At 38.1% G+C, this 11,947-nt stretch overlaps 1 protein-coding gene across 1 annotated transcript; it reads left to right on the forward strand.

The window, feature by feature from the left end:
* Positions 1 to 329: 329 nt before the first annotated feature.
* Positions 330 to 11,290, forward strand: prtfdc1a (phosphoribosyl transferase domain containing 1a). Its single transcript, XM_016276098.1, has 10 exons — positions 330 to 346; positions 616 to 658; positions 827 to 933; positions 1,515 to 1,698; positions 3,600 to 3,665; positions 9,645 to 9,662; positions 10,520 to 10,602; positions 10,768 to 10,814; positions 10,956 to 11,032; positions 11,208 to 11,290. Exons 1-10 carry the CDS (start codon positions 330 to 332, stop codon positions 11,220 to 11,222), a joined length of 657 nt encoding a protein of 218 aa, XP_016131584.1. The 3' UTR covers positions 11,223 to 11,290.
* Positions 11,291 to 11,947: the final 657 nt, after the last annotated feature.

Consider the following 11,947-nt stretch of genomic DNA (forward strand, 5'->3'; position numbering starts at 1 on the left):
AAAATATATAATAATGTCTTAATGTTTTATCAGAACATTTATCACCAAGTCTGCATTTATTCGATCATGAATGAATGAATACATAAACAATTAAAATCTTACAACGTTTTGATCAGAAGTGTAAAATTGTTTGTTGAACCTACTTTTTTTTCTCTCTCTCTCTCGTTGAATATTGTAAGTATCAGGAAATATGCATTGGTGTTGATTAGTATTCATTTTATTACAATGTAGTGTTATACTCTTGTCAGGACAAACATGATAACACTTAGATTACTGTATCTTTGCATTCAGAGTATTTCAGAAAATTCAGAGCAATAAGCGAGTCTTTCATGAAGGAGATTCTAAAGTATCTGTTCTCCAGTAATGTGCAGCATGACTTCAGTTAAACATCTAATGTGACGCATGTGAAAGAACAAAATACTATTTCTAAAGCCATAAAAAAAAAATTTTACAAAACGTTGCCCATGTTTGTCAAAAAAGAAAGTATTTTGATAATGAAAACATTCTAAACACCTCCCACTCTGTTTATTCATGTAAAATGGGTGGGAGCACAAACGTCTGGTCCTCTCTCAGTAAGTAGGCTATCACGGTTTAATTCACTTTCACACATACAAGCACTGACATGGCAGCTGACCAGAGAAAAGAACCAGGCGTTGTGGTAAATATGCCGAACATGTTGGATTTTGTTCTGTACAATTAGACCTAAAAGCTTGTTAAATTTGCATTCTCACTTATTGATTTTCTTTTTGCATTTTGTCATTCTACTTGCATTAATCCCTACTATGAACTGTTGAATTTTCTATTCTGTCTCTGGTTGTTGGTTTAGATTAAAGACGGCTGGGCAGGTTACAGTTTGGAGCTGTTTAATTATCCTGAGCATTACCGAGGTGATCTGGAGTGTGTGTACATCCCTCATGGAGTCATTATGAACAGGTAAACACTGATGGACACAGATCACCTCCTCCACAAAAAACGTGTACATAAAAAATATAAGGCAGCGATTATTGAAATGCACATACATTCTCTCTCATGCTCTATTAATTTGTCTCATTCAAATGTAGTATCGCAGTTATACTGAATAGAGTTTAAAGGGATCTTTTTCTTAGGAGAAAAATCTGAGGAGCGGAGGAGTACTTAAGCAAAATGTTTATGAGAAGCAATTAAGATATTAATAAGAACTCATTGTGATTTTTTCTTCTAACTACTAAATATTTATGTTACTTAAATATGTCTGTCATTTTGTATTGAAAACCGTAAACAATATTGCTAAATGCCATTAAATATTTTTGCTTTCCTTTGTATTGAAAAGAAAGGTAAGTTTATATTCTGAACTATTCACTGGAATCATTGTTTAGTCGTGTGCTTTCCAAGCTCCACAATCGCATTCCGAAGAAAATTGGGCTGATTTACAACCTGCCCTATTAGCTTCATGTGACCCTTAAATCTAATTTCTGAAATCGCATGACCTCCTCACACTCACACACTCACAGATTGTGATCTAACGTGATTTGTAGGATCGAGTGTCTGGCCAGAGATATCCTTCAAGACATCGGACATCATGATCTGATGGTTCTGTGTGTTCTGAAGGGAGGATACAAGTTCTGTTCTGACCTGGTGGAGTCGATTAAAGCTCAGAGCCACAGCGCCAACAGAAGACTGGCCACCAGAGTAGAGTTCATCCGCTTCAAGAGCTATCTGGTGAGGAAACACAGAAATCATAAGCATAATAGCCAAAACTATTTCTGTTTGATAGCAGAGAGTCATGTTTCTTAGTGTATATCTACAACACATGAGTTCTAAAAGTGTTCAGATAAAAACACACCCTTCAAATGAACTCTTTTTTTTTAATCCCAGAAATGACCAAACTGAATAATAATAATAATAGTACACTGCAAGCTAACATTTTGTAAATGCTCAGAATTAAAGAGGCCATCATTGTCTGTAATCAGCAGATGGCGCTCTATAGCTGCATGCATGCTATTTAGAAAAGTATGTGCATGTGCTAAGAATAGCATATTTCTATCTATGCTACTGTATTATTTCTGTTGTATGCAATATGTATATTGTGCACAGTATAGACATTGTCCAAATGAAAATGCCCAAAATACCTGGATGATATACAATGTACTACATTTCTACATTTGCCCAAATCTACAGTAGCCCTATAGAGCTTGGATGAATTCTTGATTCATTCATTCATTCATTCGTTCATTACAGTGTGTAAGGATCAACATCAGACAAAGTAACATTGTCTTTTTGATTCATTATTTGATCGAACTGCCAAAATGTTTCACACATAATTGGATTAACAAAATAAATGTACAAATGAGTATGCTGTGAGCTAATATTCATGCAACTTGAAATTTTCAGAGAATGAATGGGTGCTCTGTACCCAATATAAGGTCGGGTTTGAATCTTTAGGCTTACTCAAAAAATTTGTAAAAACAATTTTATAAAATAAAAAAACTTAAATAGGCATAATATAGAGAAAGTTTTATTTATTTATTTATTTTTATTTCAGATACAGTATTGTCTAATTTTCATGCAGTTTAGTTTGATGTAGCCTATTAAAATAACTAAAACTGAAACTAAAATACTAAATAATACAAAAAACATTAAAAACAATAAAAACAGCAAAAACACACAACACAATTAGTAAAACTTTAACATTAAAATCAGAATGGAAAAAAGCACCGCACACAAATAAAGACAAAAACAGAAAATGCCTCTAAAAAACAATATTAATAAATGTTTTAGTCTGGGACCTTATAAATTGATCCCTTTGATTAATTGGTTCAAAATGACTGATTCACCCATTCAAATTCATTTTGTAGTACATATTTTAGTTAAATGCTACTGTTTTATCAACATGTTTCTGTTAGGTTATTAATATGAAATGTTTTTTGCAGTGATTTCACTCACCTCACAGTCTTTTGCTCCCAATATTCTCACATTTACAAACCCATTGCTAATATTTTTCAACAGTTACTTAAGAACTGAATCTTTTAAATGTCATCAGCTAACTGACTGATTAGTCAGCAGATGGCGCTGTTTGCACAATTTAGTCCAAAGACATACCCTTGTGTGTGTGTGTGTGTGTGTGTGTGTGTGCGCGCGTGTCTTTAAATGCAAATAACACCACTGTAGTAATCAAACTTGTCTTTTAGTACATATTATCAAAATAAGTGTCTATCTACAACTGAAATACACAAAGAGAATCCACTCTGAGGATACAGTAAAGGTCAAATTGTTCTGTCATGGCTGGGTGGGTCTTCAAAGTCGGGTGATTTACTCATGGGCCCCTGAGGAGCCTCTAGTCCATCAGCCAGTGGCTCCACTTCCTGTCTGAACACAACCGAACCAGAACTTTCATCTCAAGCACAGAAGAGCCACTTCACCCCTTCACAGAAGATCAACTTGACCCTGAGCAGAGGACGCAACCCAATTGTCTCATCAGACAAAAGCAGCTTCTGTCTGGCATACAGCAGTCAATTGTGTCCGCGGTGCTCATGTCTGTACAGTAAGTACAGACTGTAAGATCATATGTGCTGACAGGGCCACAGCAGGGGCCTTTTAACGTCCATCTCTGTGTTTTACAGAATGACCAGTCCACTGAAGATATGCACATTATTGGACCAGATGACCTCTCCATGCTGAAAGGGAAGGTATTGTACCAGTTTTTTTTTTTTTTTTGGTAATAAGAAAGCGTTAAAATTAGCTTTATTATCAGTGATTAAGGCAATATTGCTCATGCAGTATTTAGGGATAGTGATTTGAACAACCCCTATTAAACGTACCAATGATACAAACATGAATGATACCTCAAATCAGATTGTGGCTTTTTGAACAGAGTTGGTATTACTTTTCTTAGGGTAGGTAATTTTACATGACAACAATTATACTAAAAATGTACGAAAAGTTCTTCCTTTGCATTTTTTAAAAGATTCATATAAAGACGACAACGTTGTCAAAATGATCCCTGTTCACAAAAACAACTAAAAACCAAGTACAGTACAAAACCCAGTATAGGTCAAAAACTCCACCCTCTCCATTTAAATGAATGGGATGTAAGCCCCCCCCAAATTACTACAGTCAAATCACTACTGTACAGACTTGGGCTCCAAATGAATCACTACTGTACATACTCTGGTTCCAAATGAATCACTACTGTACATACTCTGGTTCCAAATGAATCACTACTGTACATACTCTGGTTCCAAATGAATCACTACTGTACATACTCTGGTTCCAAATGAATCACTACTGTACAGACTATGGCTCCACATGAACAACTTCTGAATAGACTCGGGCTCTAAATGAACCACTACTGTGCAGCCTCGACACAAAAACAACTAAAAACCAAGTACAGTACAAAACCCAGTATAGGTCAAAAACTCCACCCTCTCCATTTAAATGAATGGGATGTAAGCCCCCCCCAAATTACTACAGTCAAATCACTACTGTACAGACTTGGGCTCCAAATGAATCACTACTGTACATACTCTGGTTCCAAATGAATCACTACAGTACAGACTATGGCTCCACATGAACAACTTCTGAATAGACTCGGGCTCTAAATGAACCACTACTGTGCAGACTCGACCTCCAAATGAACCACTACTGAACAGACTCAGCGTCCAAATGCACCACTACTGCAAAGACTCGGGCTCCAAATGAACCACTACTGAACAGACTCGGCCTCCAAATGAATCACTACTGCATATACTCGGGCTCCAAATGAACCACTACTGCATATACTCGGGCTCAAAATGAACCACCACTGCATATACTCAGGCTCCAAATGAACCACTACTGCGCAGAATCTGCAGTATTTAGGGATAGTGATTTGAACAACCCCTATTAAACGTACCAATGATACAAACATGAATGATACCTCAAATCAGATTGTGGCTTTTTGAACAGAGTTGGTATTACTTTTCTTAGGGTAGGTAATTTTACATGACAACAATTATACTAAAAATGTACGAAAAGTTCTTCCTTTGCATTTTTTAAAAGATTCATATAAAGACGACAACGTTGTCAAAATGATCCCTGTTCACAAAAACAACTAAAAACCAAGTACAGTACAAAACCCAGTATAGGTCAAAAACTCCACCCTCTCCATTTAAATGAATGGGATGTAAGCCCCCCCCAAATTACTACAGTCAAATCACTACTGTACAGACTTGGGCTCCAAATGAATCACTACTGTACATACTCTGGTTCCAAATGAATCACTACTGTACAGACTATGGCTCCACATGAACAACTTCTGAATAGACTCGGGCTCTAAATGAACCACTACTGTGCAGCCTCGACCTCCAAATGAACCACTACTGAACAGACTCAGCGTCCAAATGCACCACTACTGCAAAGACTCGGCCTCTAAATGAACCACTACTGCGCAGACTCGGGCTCCAAATGAACCACTACTGAACAGACTCGGCCTCCAAATGAATCACTACTGCATATACTCGGGCTCCAAATGAACCACTACTGCATATACTCAGGCTCCAAATGAACCACTACTGCGCAGAATCTGGCTCCAAATGAACCACCACTGAACACACTCGACCTCCAAATGAACCACTACTGCGCAGACTCTGCCTCCAAATGAACAGGAGGCAGCGTCCAAATGAACCACTACTGCGCAGACTCTGCCTCCAAATGAACAGGAGGCAGCGTCCAAATGCACCACTACTGAACAGACTCGGCGTCCAAATGAACCACTACTGCAATGACTCGGCCTCTAAATGAACCACTACTGTGCAGAGTCTGGCTCCAAATGAACCACTACTGAACAGACTCAGCCTCCAAATGAACCACTACTGCACAGACTCGGCCTCCAAATGAACCACTACTGCACAGACTCTGACTCCAAATGACATCATCCAAGATAACAGCTGCCATACTGGGATGTTTTGGCTTCACTTTTCTATAGTGGAAGGAAATAGAGATGCGTCGTCCATCTTTTTTTACAGTCTGTGCTAAAAACTCTGTATTATCCATGCCAGGTCAGTAGTTGTCAATGTCACTTTGGCATTTTCCAAATAGTCATCTTTGTAGTTTACACAGACTGGGCCCTATTATACACCTGGCGCAATGCGGCTCCAGGCGCGACACAAGTGTTTTTTGCTAGTTTCAGCCTGACGCAGTTATCATTTTCATGTCCTGCGCCATGCTGTTTAAATAGCAAATGCATTTGCGCCCATTTGTGCGCCCATGGGCGTGCTGGTCTGAAAACGAAGTGTGTTCAGGTGCATTGCTCACGTATTCCTATTTTGAGGCAACTAAAATAGGCTGTGCCATTGACCAACTAAAACCTGGTCTAAAGTCAATGCCGCAGTAGTTTTTTTGTTATTTAAAGAGCGTGTTAGTATAGCGGGTCCACAGCGCGTGTACACTCTGCTTATTACACACTCAGGGATGCACAGCAGCACACAAGCATGCCAAATATTAAAAATTAAAGGATTACAATGTAAAACTGAACAGACTCAGCGTCCAAATGAACCACTACTGCAATGACTCGGCCTCTAAATGAACCACTACTGTGCAGAGTCTGGCTCCAAATGAACCACTACTGAACAGACTCAGCCTCCAAATGAACCACTACTGCACAGACTCGGCCTCCAAATGAACCACTACTGCGCAGAATCTGACTCCAAATGACATCATCCAAGATAACAGCTGCCATACTGAGATGTTTTGGCTTCACTTTTCTATAGTGGAAGGAAATAGAGATGCGTCGTCCATCTTTTTTTACAGTCTGTGCTAAAAACTCTGTATTATCCATGCCAGGCCAGTAGTTGTCAATGTCACTTTGGCATTTTCCAAATAGTCATCTTTGTAGTTTACACAGAGTGGGCCCTATTATACACCTGGCGCAATGCGGCTCCAGGTGCGACACAAGTGTTTTTTGCTAGTTTCAGCCTGACGCAGTTATCATTTTCATGTCCTGCGCCATGCTGTTTAAATAGCAAATGCATTTGCGCCCATTTGTGCGCCCATGGGCGTGCTGGTCTGAAAACGAAGTGTGTTCAGGTGCATTGCTCACGTATTCCTATTTTGAGGCAACTAAAATAGGCTGTGCCATTGACCAACTAAAACCTGGTCTAAAGTCAATGCTGCAGTAGTTTTTTTGTTATTTAAAGAGCGTGTTAGTATAGCGGGTCCACAGCGCGTGTACACTCTGCTTATTACACACTCAGGGATGCACAGCAGCACACAAGCATGCCAAATATTAAAAATTAAAGGATTACAATGTAAAAGATTATTATTGTGTAGGCTACATAAATATAAAAATGCCTACATGTCATAATGGATAGTCATTACATGTATCACAATTAGGCTACCTATTTGCTCCCGCAAGAGCAGCTCCATTTAGTTTCTGGAGACGCGTTTAGTCTTTGCGCTTGCAAATTCTGCCGTGTAAATAGCGAATCCACCATAGCACGAGTGCAGCTGGCTCTTAAAGGGAATGGGAGATGAGACTCTGATTGTTTATTGCACGTTATGCCCAAAACACACCCATTACTCATTAAGAGAATAGGGACAACCATTTTATTTGACCAACTAAAACCTGGTCTAAAGTCAATGCCGCAGTAGTTTTTTTGTTATTTAAAGAGCGCGTTAGTATAGCGGGTCCACAGCGCGTGTACACTCTGCTTATTACACACTCAGGGATGCACAGCAGCACACAAGCATGCCAAATATTAAAAATTAAAGGATTACAATGTAAAAGATTATTATTGTGTAGGCTACATAAATATAAAAATGCCTACATGTCATAATGGATAGTCATTACATGTATCACAATTAGGCTACCTATTTGCTCCCGCAAGAGCAGCTCCATTTAGTTTCTGGAGACGCGTTTAGTCTTTGCGCTTGCAAATTCTGCCGTGTAAATAGCGAATCCACCATAGCACGAGTGCAGCTGGCTCTTAAAGGGAATGGGAGATGAGACTCTGATTGTTTATTGCACGTTATGCCCAAAACACACCCATTACTCATTAAGAGAATAGGGACAACCATTTTATACCATGCGCCGGGCGCGTCGACCATTTTTCCCATCGTTAAACTAGCAAAAGTGGATTTGGAAAGCTGCTTGGTTTGCCTCAGGTCTTTTCTTAAATGTAAAGGTACTTCATTGTTTGGCAAATTTTTCAAACTCAATTTAAATATAAAACCTTACAATCAGAAATGTAAAAAAAAGATGGACTGGTACCAAAGTCCAGGCACTTCTCTGTCCTCCATCGCCCATTTGTTGACGATGTTGAATGCCTGGCTTACATCAGTTCAGAGTTCCTACTGGTGGTGCAAATGCAACCAAAATTTAGTACCCGGGGAACTGTGCTGGTGGCTAGTTCCTGTAACTGAGTTCCTATAACCACCCAAAGCGAAAGCCCCTTAAAATATCTTAGAGACTTAGAGGTGGACCCTTTTGACTTGGGCCAGTAAACAACCAATTAGAACACTCTAATATCCATATCACCAAGCAACATCCTACTACCCAGAATGCCCTAGCAACTGCCTTGGAGTACACTAAAAAACTTTAGAGCAACATCATATTAACCACATAGTAATTTCCTAGTATCCAGCTGGTTAACAGCTATAAGCAAACATTCTGGAAGCAAGACCATTCATAAAAAAAAAAGAAAAAACCTAGTCATGCTATTAAGATTCCATTCAACTTCTCTGTAAATGCAAATAAATTAAATTGTTTTGTTTTAATAGTACACCCACTCTCAGTACAATGCGTGAAGCCAGCCTTAATATGTTCCAACAAGTCATGTGTATAAAATTCCAGAACAAACACACACACACACACACACACACACACACACAACCTAGAACATTCAAACTAGTCAAACTAATAATTTTCCCTGTAGCAGTTTGTGTGTGATTTCCATGATTACACTGTATCAGGGGGTCTGATGAATTGATTGTGTATCTATATGGATCTTGGATCAGGGGTTGTTCTAACAGCAGACTGTTAAATGGGTTAGTGTGTTTAGTGAGAAAGTTCATACAGCTTCTAAGGCTGATTTTTTTTCAACAACAAACCACATCATTGTGTCCCTTCAGAAGAGTTCTGAGACCTTGTAAAGCTGATACATTTCTGAACTACCAGGACTAGAAAAGTATCATAGTTTCCACAACAATATTAAGCACCACAGTTGTTTTGAACATTGATAATATTAATAAGTGTATCATAAGCAGTAAAACAGCATATTAGAATGATTTCTGAAGGATCATGTGACACTGAAGATTCTGGAGAAATGGTCTCAGGAATACATTTATTACATTTACAATATACATTAGTATCAAATTTCTACAGCTTGTCCAAAACACATTTATACCAGATACAGTAGGTGTACAAGAATATACATGACCCATGAAGTTCTCATGATATGAAAAAAGGGTTAAAATATGAATAAATGAACCAAAAGTCTAAATGAAACTGTTAATGTGGCATTATATTAATCATTGTATGTAACTGAAGTCTATGTCAATTTTCTGATGATATCCGGATTCTTTTTTGGATGTTGTTTAAAATGTTTGCATTCTCTAAATTCTGACACATTTTCTCTCTCTCTCTCTCTCTCTCTCTCTCTCTCTCTCTCTTCTTTCCACATGCCATACAGAATGTCTTGATTGTGGAGGTAAGATGGTGTGTATGTGTTTGTGTTTGTGTTTATTGCATGTTTAAAAAGTATGCAGATACGTTCATTAAATGTTATCACAACACGGATTAACTGTAATTATATTTAAGGTGAAAAAATAGAAAACAATCATAAAAACACACATGATAAGCCAGCTGAAATAAAAGTACAAGAGAGAAGCAAACAGAGGTTGTTATGAATAATTCCCATTGCACATGTACAGGGTAGTCTGGGTTGTGTCTGGAAAACAATAGAGTAGAAAGGTATTTTCCTTTCAGATCTGATTTCATATCAGACATTTTCCAGTCTGAAATCGCCCGTGTAGATCACTCTATCACATGAGCTGTTGCATTAAATACAAACAGTGCTGTTGATCTTTTTTCCCGTAACCTTTGGGTCTGTTTTGTTCATTGTTATAAACTCCCATTATGAGTTGTGTGCCAATTTCCATTCTTCTTTTATTTACTGTGTGATTCATTTGTAAGTTAAAAACTCATTTTCTCTTACTCTGAAAAATTAGCTCTGTTATAAAAAGCATCATATTATAGCTGCACTAAAGACATGAAGCTGTCAGGATGCATGCATTGTTAGCTTCAAAACGTCAAACTCTTTTGAGGTCAATTGTGAATTTTTCTTGTGTGCTTCATGTAAAGAATGCCATTTGTATGGCTTGCAAATTTGCTCTTTATGTGGGGTACAAGTAATCACTTATGAGCAAACCCACATGGAATCTGCACCTGCAGAACTCCACAGGAAGACAGAATTCAAATAGCCAGCTTATTAGAACAGAGCTTTTGTCTCATGTATCACCATATATCCATTCCAGTGTAATCGTATATGTATTCATTTCCTCACAGGCAATAGTGGACACAGGAAAGACCATGAGAGCCCTTCTACAGCACGTGGAGACTTTCCAGCCCAAAATGGTTAAAGCTGCAGGGTGAGATCAGAGGGGGAATTACTTTAAAACACTGTAAGAGGATGCACAGCCTGAGAACGAATCTAGAGAGGCAGATTGTGACATTTTCGTAATTCTGAATGAGATCTAATGGAGGTTAAGGGTTTTGTTAGTGATGTTAATGTGTCCCTGTGTCTCCTCACTCAGGCTGCTGGTGAAGAGGGTTCCTCACGGGACGGCGGAGCTCCCAGACTGTGAGTGATCAAGGGTGCTCAAACACTACTTCTGGCCTGCAGAAATGGGCCGTAATGAATCACAATATCACACAGGGGATAGAGAGATTATCTGAACATGACTGCGATTAGTGTGATCTGGTTATTTATGTTTCTCTGCAGATGTTGGATTTGTCATTCCTAATCGTTTTGTGGTGGGTTACGCTCTGGACTACAACGAGTACTTCAGAGACCTCAATGTAAGTTCATGTCTATTTTCTTTAATTCTGTGACATTTTAGAAATAAAATGATGAGAAACTTTGATTTTGAAACCCCACAAAAAGTACAGAAGAGAGTACAGTTGTTGTTTTTTGGACTTGGTACCATGGTAGTACCTCATTTTTTGATCCAGAACTCTGTTTGTAACATTGCAGGAAGGAGTTAGCTGAAATGAAGATTTATATACAGCAGTATTTTATTTAAATCAAGAAGATAATTCACGATGAAAACAGCAACCAAACAGCTTTACAAAACTAAGACAATTACCAGAAAACTGAAGAGAAACACAAGGCTAGATATGTTCAGAGGTAAATGAGGAACTAAACAAGACACAGGTGAACATAATCAGAAACCATGAAAACATAATAGTAACTATGGAAGCAAACTCAAACATAGGAAGAAAACACAGGCAGAGAGAACAGAAACAATGGAACATAATATCTTTCAAAATAAAAGTCTCAAGAACCATTTTTACCAAGGACAATAGCTTTAACAACAATGAAAACTATAAAGTTTTAATTATTGTTCCGATTCTATGAGGATAGGGAAGTCCACATCACAGCTATAACAATATCGACACAGGAATGATATCAATTGAATCATTTTCAAAATGCTTTTTTTTTTCAGCTGATGAATGATAAAAACATTGACAGCAATCAGAATCCACACAACTTTAAAATGCTTTAGAACTTAAAGGGGTCTTATGATGCTTTTTTAAAGATCATTATTTTGTGTATTTGGTGTAACAGAATATGTTGACATGCTTTAATGTTCAAAAAACACATTATTTTTCAAATACTGTACATTATTGTAAGTCCTCTATGCCCCGCCTCTCTCAAATGCTTTGTTTTCTACAAAGTCCCTTCTTCCGACAAGCGCAGTCTGCTCTGATTGG

The sequence above is a fragment of the Sinocyclocheilus grahami genome, unplaced genomic scaffold (genome assembly GCF_001515645.1).
Source record: "Sinocyclocheilus grahami isolate Dianchi unplaced genomic scaffold, SAMN03320097.WGS_v1.1 scaffold98.1, whole genome shotgun sequence".
NCBI lineage: Eukaryota > Metazoa > Chordata > Actinopteri > Cypriniformes > Cyprinidae > Sinocyclocheilus > Sinocyclocheilus grahami.

Excerpts from the sequence above, each read along its gene's own strand:
- prtfdc1a (XM_016276098.1), top strand. Across the intron at positions 934-1,514 it reads CATGGAGTCATTATGAACAG|GATCGAGTGTCTGGCCAGAG; the intron begins GTAAACACTGAT and ends CGTGATTTGTAG. Across the intron at positions 10,815-10,955 it reads GACGGCGGAGCTCCCAGACT|ATGTTGGATTTGTCATTCCT; the intron begins GTGAGTGATCAA and ends GTTTCTCTGCAG.